This window comes from Scomber japonicus, chromosome 9, assembly GCF_027409825.1.
Source record: "Scomber japonicus isolate fScoJap1 chromosome 9, fScoJap1.pri, whole genome shotgun sequence".
Classification (NCBI taxonomy): domain Eukaryota; kingdom Metazoa; phylum Chordata; class Actinopteri; order Scombriformes; family Scombridae; genus Scomber; species Scomber japonicus.
Genome location: NC_070586.1, coordinates 7,728,862 through 7,738,092, shown reverse-complemented (window position 1 = coordinate 7,738,092; position 9,231 = coordinate 7,728,862). Strand labels below are relative to the sequence as shown.

General features: G+C 43.0%; 1 protein-coding gene across 1 annotated transcript in view; it reads right to left on the bottom strand.

The window, feature by feature from the left end:
* Positions 1-9,231, bottom strand: part of cfap299 (cilia and flagella associated protein 299) — a 127,057-nt gene that overhangs the window by 14,736 nt on the left and 103,090 nt on the right. Inside the window, exon 4 of the mRNA XM_053326265.1 lies at positions 8,873-9,015. Coding sequence (XP_053182240.1) covers positions 8,873-9,015 — 143 coding nt within the window. The remainder of the gene's footprint in view (positions 1-8,872; positions 9,016-9,231) is intronic.

The following is a 9,231-nucleotide window of genomic DNA, read 5'->3' as shown; positions in this document are numbered from 1 at the left end:
CCCTCCTTTCCTTCCTTTCCTCCCTTCTTCTTTCCTCCCTTCCTTGCTTTCCTCCTTTCCTCCCTTCCTTCTTCCCTCCTTTCCTTCCTTCCTTCCTTCCTCCCTTCCTTCCGTCCTTCCTCCCTCCCTCCTACATTCCTTCTTCCTCCCTTCCTTCCTTGACTCAAGGACAACAGGAGGGTTAAAACAAAAAAAAGATGGAAAGTAGAAAGTTTTGCTTAATTTATATTCTATTAAATTTTTATTCTTTAAAATTCAGACCCGCTGCAAATCCAGAGAGATACACTCCTACTGCTCTTTTTCTTTTTTTTTTCTCTTTCTTTCACCCCTCGAGACATTTCAGACTGCGTACGTGAACCTATCCACCCTTCCTTGCTGGAGGTGGGAGGTGGAGGCCAGAGCTGGCGCTGGTGTCGCTGCTCTGTGTTCTTTGTGGCTGTGGAGGAGGAGGAGGGACAGGATTCAGAGTCCTGCGGTGGGAGGTTTAGTGCACTGAGTGGGCAGCAGCTCCAGCATCTGCTCCCTCTTAGCGGCAACCACACTGGGTGGTTATTGTTCCCGACAGAGATGAAAAAAGAGGGGCGGGAGGGAGGGGTGGAGGATGACATAGGAAGGGGAGGAAAAAGGGGAGAGGTAGCGGAGCATGGAACGCGAGGTTAGAGGAGTTGAAAATAAAGACGGAGAGATGTGTAAATATGACAAAGTAGAGTTTTAATGGGTAAAAAAAAAAAAAAAGGACAGACACAGAGAGAGGGGGAGTGTGAAATCAGATGTCAGAAAAAAAGGGAGGGCAGGGAGACCCATAGAGGGAGGGGGAGGGGGAATGGGAGGGGGGGGATGCCTCATAAAAGCATCATTAGGGAGTAGCTATACCTCCAGGCATGCTCGCTCAATGACTCACACCTACAGCTTGTTAGGGCTTCCACTCGGCGGAGAGGAGGCCGGGTTCAAGGCCACGGCCGGGGTTGTGTGTCAGGACGCATGGTGAGACATGGATAAATAAAAACAACAAAGCAGTTCCACGGCTGACACTTTGGTTTCAAAGGAAAAAGGGAACCCACTTCCAAAAATACAACGCTGACTGTCACTCTTGTTGTCACTGAGCTCAAAACATATCGCACTCTGAATACTAACAACCATGTTGCCCTCATATGACTGGAAGTATCCTCCATCTCAACATTTTAACCCTTACATACTGTTCATATTCTACATTCCCAGTATGTTCCCCTCATAAAAAGTGTCTATACCAAATTTTGAAGCACATATCTGTTTAGAAAGCATCAATAGTCGATCTGACTGATCAATAAATGTGATTAAATCTTCATTAATGTTTCAGAGAGCAGAGAGAGTGTATTTTTTAGCTTTTATAACACTCAGTATCATGTCCTATTTTATCTAAGACATGAAAATATAACATAGCAATAATGATTTAAATGTATTTTACTGATTAAGTGAAAATGACAATACATTTATGAAGCTGTGGGGTTTATTGTATAACCATTAGAGCCATCAGGCTTCACTGCTACATCATAAAAAGTAAAATCCTCATAACTACTATCTTATTAAAACTATTCATTTAACTAAATACATGTTAATAGATGTGGGTCAAATATGAGCAAAAACAGCCTCAATGGATAAAAATGCCATAAAAATAACATTTAATACCTTTTAAAGTTATAAAAGTCATCGAATTTCAAAATAAAAGACATTTTGGGTGTTTTTTTACAACAGTATGTTCAAGCTGCAGTCTGTAGCTTTGAGAACAACTGTCTTTATATCCTTGTGGGGACACTCACTGACAAATCTGACTCAGAACAGCCTCAATGGATAAAAATATGTAAAAATATAACATAGTAATAATTATTTAAATGTTATTTTATTGAAACTTAAATATTATAAGAACTTTATGGAGCTGTGGGGTTGATTGTATAAACATTAGAGCCATCAGTCTTCACTGCTACATCATAAAAATAAATCCTCATAACTACTATCTTATTAACCCTCCTGTTGTCCTCAGGTCAAGGAAGGACAGGAGGAAGGAAGGGAGGAAGGAAGGAATGAGGAAGGAATGAAGGAAGGAAGGAAGAAAGGAGAGAAAGGAGGGAGGAAGGAATGAGGGAAGGAAAGAAGGAAGGACAGGAGGGAGGAAGGGAGGGAGGACAGGAAAGAAGGAAGGGAGGAAGGAAGGACGGAGGAAAGAAGGAAGGTAGGAGGGAGGAAGGAAGGAAAAAAGGACAGAGGAAAGAAGTAAGAGAGGAAGGAAAGGAGGGAAGGGAGGAAAGAAGACAGAGGAAGGAAAGAAAGCGAAAAGGAGGGAGGGAGGAAGGACAGACGGAAGGAAGGAAGGAAGGAAGGAAGGAAGGAAGGAGGGAACAGTCAAAACAGACGGGGTCAATTTGACCGGGAGGACGACACAAAGGTAAAAAGTCACGTCTAAGGCGACTTGTTGTCTCTTTTTGCTCTGTTTTGGTTTCCACGGCGTCTGGAGGGAAATATCTGGCTCCTTCATTCCTTTAAACGCTCCATTATGTTCACCTGCTAGTTGCTTAGCTTGTCTGCCATTTGGTGCGTGTGCAGGCAGTCTACCGCACGTTTGTCAGATGTTGCTTGCTTTAAACCAGCTGTGTGATGCAGCTGCAAATCAGGTTGATTAAAGCAGTCAGAATGAACCAAAACAATAAAGCTATGACCTTTTTTAAAACCAAAACAATGAGCTTAAAAAAAAGAGCTAAAACACTCCAAGAAGCTGACAGCAACTGCAGAGTGAGTTTCTCTTTTTAGTCATTTGATCCAAAGATACTGATTGAGAGCAGCTTATAACCACTATAGTAGTTTAAATCTCTTTAAAATCTCTTGATCCTCGTAAGAATCCTTGAGAAAGACAGATAATGAAAGATAATGTAATCCCCATAAATCTATTCCTATTTATGCCAGATTCATCATGTACTGTATGCGTTCAACCGCACGATTTCGGTGCCAATCTCACAATTCCAGGGCGAGCCGCAACTGAACTGCTGACCTGACAGGTGAAAGCTAAAATCCCCCAGTGGTTTCATGGTAACATCTTTTATAATTCTTTGTCTATCAGGAGAGCTGTGTACATAGACGAGCCTGTCAGCAAATTACCAGAGCCAAAACCATTCCCACATTCCACATGCTCATGCATAGTAACATATTACCAACATTTCAGATACGTGCTAGAAATCCCATGAGGACAAACACGACCCGGACAGGTAGGGTGAGAGTGTGTGTTACATGGTTATATTCAGTGAGTTCAGCCAAATGACATCCACACTGCATAACCTCAGTGACACGGAGCAGAAACATGTCCTCCTGTGGCCTGATGTGGGCAGATTAAAAAGGGTAATTCATGGTTTCTTTTTCTAATTATCCTAGTTTCAATAAAATAACATCTAACCCTCCTGTTGTCCTCGAGTCAAGGAAGGAAGGACAGGAGGGAGGGAGGAAGGGAGGAAAGGAGGGAGGAAGAAGGAAGGAAAGGAGGGAGGGAGGAAGAAGGAAGGAAGGAAGGAGGGAGGAAGAAGGAGGAAAGGAGGGAGGGAGGAAGAAGGAAGGAAGGAAGGAAGGAAGGAAAGAAAGGAGGAGGAAGAAGGAAGGAAAGGAGGGAGGGAGGGAGGAAGGGGGGGGGAAGGCAGGAAGGAGGGAAAGGAGGGAGGAAGGAATGAGGGAAGGAAAGAAGGCAGGAAGGAGGGAAAGGAGGAAGGAAGGGAGGAAAGGAGGGAGGGAGGGAGGGAGGGAGGACAGGAGGGAGGAAGAAGGAAGGAAGGAAAGGAGGGAGGAAGAAGGAAGGAAAGGAGGGAGGGAGGGAGGGAGGAAGGAAGGAAAGGAGAAGGGGGGAGGGAGGGAGGGAGGGAGGGAGGAAGGGGGGAGGGAAGGAAGGAAGGAAGGAAGGAAAGGAGGGAGGAAGGAATGAGGGAAGGAAAGAAGGCAGGAAGGAGGGAAAGGAGGGAGGAAGGAATGAGGGAAGGAAAGAAGGAAGAGAGGAAAGAAGGGAGGAAAGATAGAGGAAGGAAAGAAAGAGAGAAGGAGGTAGGGAGGAAGGACAGAAGGACAGAAGGAAGGAAGGAAAGAATGAACTGTCAAAACAGACGGGGTCCAATTTGACCCGGGAGGACGGCATTTGTCAGTGAGTGTCCCCACAAGGATATAAGACAGTTGTTCTCAAAGCTACAAACTGCAGCTTGAACATACTGTTGTAAAAAACACCAAAATGTCTTTTATTTTGAAATTTGATGACTTTTATAACTTTAAAAGGTATTAAATGTTATTTTTATGGCATTTTTATCCATTGAGGCTGTTTTTGGCTCATATTTGACCCTCATCTATTAACATCTATTTAGTTAAATGAATAGTTTTAATAAGATAGTAGTTATGAGGATTTTACTTTTTATGATGTAGCAGTGAAGACTGATGGCTCTAATGCAGGGGTGTCAAACATGCGGCCCGTGGCCAGATATGGCCCGCCGAGGGGTGCAATCTGCCCACTTGCCATCCAGTATTCTTTTCCTTCCTTCTATCTGCCCTTCCATCTGTCCTTCCTTCCTTCCTTCTGTCCTTCCTTCCATCTGTCCTTCCTCCTTTCTTCCATCTGTCCTATCTTCCTTCCTCCCATCTGTCCTTCCTTCTTATTTCTATCTGTCCTTCCTTCCTTTCTTTCTTCCATCTGTCCTTCCTTCCTTTCTTCCTTCCTTCCTTTCTTATTTCTATCTGTCCTTCCTTCCTTTCTTTCTTCCATCTGTCCTTCCTTTCTTCCATCTGTCCTTCCTTCCTTTCTTCCTTCCATCTGTCCTTCCTTCCTTTCTTCCTTCTGTCCTTCCTTCCTTTCTCCCTTCCTTCACTATCTGTCTTTCCTACCTTTCTTCCATCCTTCCTTTTGCCTGTTTTTGCTTCCTTCCCTTCTTATTTCCTTCCTTCCTTCCTTCCTTCCTTCCTTCCTTCCTTCCTTCCTTCCTTCCATCTTTTTAATGATCCGGCCCACATGAGATCAAATTGGTCTGTATGTGGCCCTTGAACGAAAATGAGTTTGACACCCCTGCTCTAATGGTTCTACAATAAACCCCACAGCTCCATAAAGTTATTGTCATTTTCACTTTCAAAATAAAATACATTTCAATCATTATTGCTATGTTATATTTTCATGTCTTAGGTAAAATAGGACATGATAGTGAGTGGTGTAAAACCTTAAAAAATACACTCTCTCTGCTTTTTGAAACCTATTGGAGCTTTCTAAACAACACATCGGTGGTTCCTCAGTGACACTGAGCAGAACATGTCCTCCAGTGGCCTGATGTGGGCAGATTTAAAAGGTTAATTCATGGTTTTTTTCTAATTATCCCTAGCCTTAATTATGGCTTTCTGTCCCTATTTGGGTATAACTTAAGCTTTTACTTATGTACAAGTCTAGTGACAGGAGACCGAGGCCTTTGAGTCTGAGCATTATGATCAGACAGGTTGTGAACAAATTTACCCCGAAGAATTTAGAAATGAAAATGATACAGAGCATACGCCGGAAAACATCGTTATCATTTTTAATTGCATTGTAAAACTGGTAGTATGTCTACAATAACTACAGGTATGTGGATGTTAGACCAAAGCAAGGCAGCAGTTTAAAGGAAGCTCTGACAAAACCAAATGGGTATTTACAACAGAGAAGTTTGCCCAGTAATTTCAAACTTTCTTACTTTGTTTTCACTTCCCAAATCAATGGTTGGGATGACATGGTTAAACAGGAGATTGATGCTAACTGCCTGCGTCTGTCAGCAGCTCACTATTATTGAAACAATGAGCAAAACTAGAAAAGTAAAAACAAACACACACACACACACACACACACACACACACACACACACACACACACACACACCACACACACACACACACACACACAGGAAGAATGTTTCAAGGTCCTCCGCTGGCTTCTCATGGTCTTCATCAGTGGATGGCGTTTCTGTGATTCACCATGACAACGGTGCAAATTCCATCCACTGATGAAGACCATGAGATGTAGTCCAGGAAAAGTTGGTAAGACCTTAAAGCAGGGGTGTCAAACATGCGGCCCGTGGGCCAGAACCGGCCCGCCGAGAGGTCCAATCCGGCCCAGTTTCCTTCTCCTCTTTTCCTTCCTTCCTTCCTTCTTGTCTTCTTTTCTCTTCCTTCCATCTGTCCTTGCTCCCTTCCTTCCTTTCTTCCTTCCATCTGTCCTTGCTCCCTTCCTTCCTTTCTTCCTTCCTTCTTGTCTTCTCTTCTCTTCCTTCCATCTGTCCTTGCTTCCTTCCGTCTGTCCTTGCTTCCTTCCTTCCTTCTTGTCTTCTCTTCTCTTCCTTCCATCTGTCCTTCCTCTCAGCTTTCCTTCCTGTATTCTCTTCCTTCTCCTCCCTCTTTTCCTTCCTTCCTTCCTTCCTTCCTTCCTGTCTTCTCTTCTCTTCGTTCCATCTGTCCTTCCTTCCTTCCTGTATTTTCTTCCTTCTCCTCCTTCTTTTCCTTCCTTCCTGTATTTTCTTCCTTCTCCTCCTTCTTTTCCTTCCTTCCTTCCTTCCTTCTTGTCTTCTCTTCTCTTCGTTCCATCTGTCCTTCCTTCCTTCCTTCCTTCCTTCCTTCCTTCCTTTTAGTGATCCGGCCTACATCAGATCAAATTGTGCTGTATGTGGCCCTTGAATGAAGATGAGTTTGACACCTCTGCCTTAAATTCAGCTTCTTTTTTTGTTAGCTGTTATGAACTATTTTGAATGAACATCCATCACTAACTTTGATTTACTGCACTAATGATCTTAAATGATGATACACATAAAAAAAGTTCTGCCATTCAACAACATAATGTGTGTTGGATAATCTCCTTTAAGCTCACTGACTGAACTCAGGGACTAAATTTAGAGATTAAACCGCTGGACTAACCTCTAAAACTATACTCATGGTCACTTTTATGGTCCTCAATCAGTCCAAGTCTATAGTTAATTAGCCTGATGGTAACCATAGCAACGGAACTCATGCTTCAAAACTACATTCACCCACACACTTAAAAGCTCTTCTTGGGGCGGTGTTAACCCCTTACTGTACATACTTGTTCAGGGTCCTTTCTTCTTTCTTCCTCCCTTCCTTCCTCCTTTCCTTCCTCCCTTCCTTTTCTCCTTATTTCCTTCCTCCTTTGCTCCCTCCCTCCTTACTCCTTTCCTTCCTTCGTTCCTTCCTTCCTTCTTTCTTCCTCCCTTTCTTCTCTCCTTATTCCTTCCTTCTTTTTTCCTCCCTTCCTTCATTCATTCATTCCCCCTTTCCTTTCTCCCTTCCTTCTCTCCTTACTCCCTTCCTCTTTTCCTCCCTCCCTCCTTACTCCTTTCCTTCATCATTCCTTCCTTCCTTCCTTCCTTCCTTCCTTCCTTCCTTCCTTCCTTCTCCTGTTCTTCCTTGACCTGAGGACAACAGGAGGGTTAATAAGATAGTAGTTATGAGGATTTCTTTTTATGATGTAGCGGTGAAGACTGATAGCTCTAATGGTTTTACAATAAACCCACAGCTCGAGGACAACAGGAGGGTTAAAGAATGCTAATGTTGCTCTGTGTCTGCTGGATGAGTATCGGTGACAAATAGGCAAGAGTTCGCCATAAGAGCTTAAGTTGGTGACATTATCAGTATTGTGCTATAACTAATAACTGTCTTGATCACTCATTTGTTCAATAAAGTATCAAGAAATAGTGAAAAAGAGTGCGTTGACCTGCCGATCACCTCAGGAGTCAGGCTGCTAACGAACGAGATGACCGACTGGTTTTACCCAACATAGTGACTTCTGTCATCTCCGAAGATGTCGGAGCAAATTTCATGATGTTATTTGGATGATCTGACCAAATATTGAGAATCTAAATGGTTAGTTTATTGCCTGATAGGATATTAAAACTTCATTTAGGGACATTTTAACAGTCCTACAGTGAAAATTACAACAGATTGTGTCGTTTTCAGCATCTCGAAGGAATGGAGAGGAAGAGAGAGAGAGAGAGAGAGAGAGAGAGAGAGAGAGAGAGAGAGAGAGAGAGAGAGAGAGAGAGAGAGAGAGAGAGAGAGAGAGAGAGAGAGAGAGAGAGAGAGAGAGAGAGAGAGAGAGAGAGGAGAGAGAGAGAGAGAGAGAGAGAGAGAGAGAGAGAGAGAGAGAGAGACAGAGAGAGAGAGCGAGGAAACCAGTTATTGCTGGTTGACGTAAAATGCATCACTACTAGTGTACCAGTGTGGGAATGTCATACGGACACCAAATTGAAAAACTCGACTTCAAACCAGAGCAAAAACACAAATTCTGATGTGAAAAATCACTTTTGGCACCATGTTTGACTCCAGAAGTAAATCAGACTTTAGTTGGTGGAAGAAAATACATTCAAAATAGAAAAAAACTGTCATTGCCTTTAAAGCTAAATCAATCCCTTTGCTGATCTATCAATGTAAACAACATTTAGACCTCCTCAGTGCAAAAGAAAAAACATCTTAAACATTTATTCGAGATGACAAATTTACCACACATTGAAAGAAGATCAAAATCTCCTGGTTTAAAACCCACCTTCAATCCTGATTCTAATCATATCGCTCTTGTCTAGACAGGTTCGGCACTTTGGCAGCTCTGCCTCAGCTTTACTTTACCAGTGTATATTTATTCCACATCTATGCTGAGGCCACAATAGCTGGTGCTGTACATACCAACTATATATATTGGGCCCTTTTGCAAGAGCTCCTTCCAAGCCTATATTGGTCTCTCACGTCAACCTGAATCTTTAATCCTGGATAATAAGATTTCCTTACCCTTCAAATCTTGTCAAATCCCACTCGAGTCAAGGCCTCCCCAACTAACGTGGACATGTTACAATGGAAGGAGACTTACCATAAATCCGAGCGTCCTGGCATGAGCCTCTTCTTTCCGCTGAAATATGGTTCAAAATCTTGGGTTTTGAGTCTGTGGGCGTAGTCTATATAGCCAGATACTTCCTGTCCAAGAGTATTATGATCCCTTATGAAAATGACCGACTGTAAAAAAAGAGAGAAAGAGAGAAAAAGAAGGAAACCCTCTGTGTAAATAATCATGAGCATCGAAACCTCTGCTGAGTAAAAGCCATGAAGGCCAGTGTCACTTGTTAAAAGAGGACATAGAGAGAGAGAGGAGGGGGAGGAGGGGGGGGGTCTGTTACAAATACCCTTACTTTGAAATACAGGGGCTCATGTTATACTTTGAATCGGGTTCAA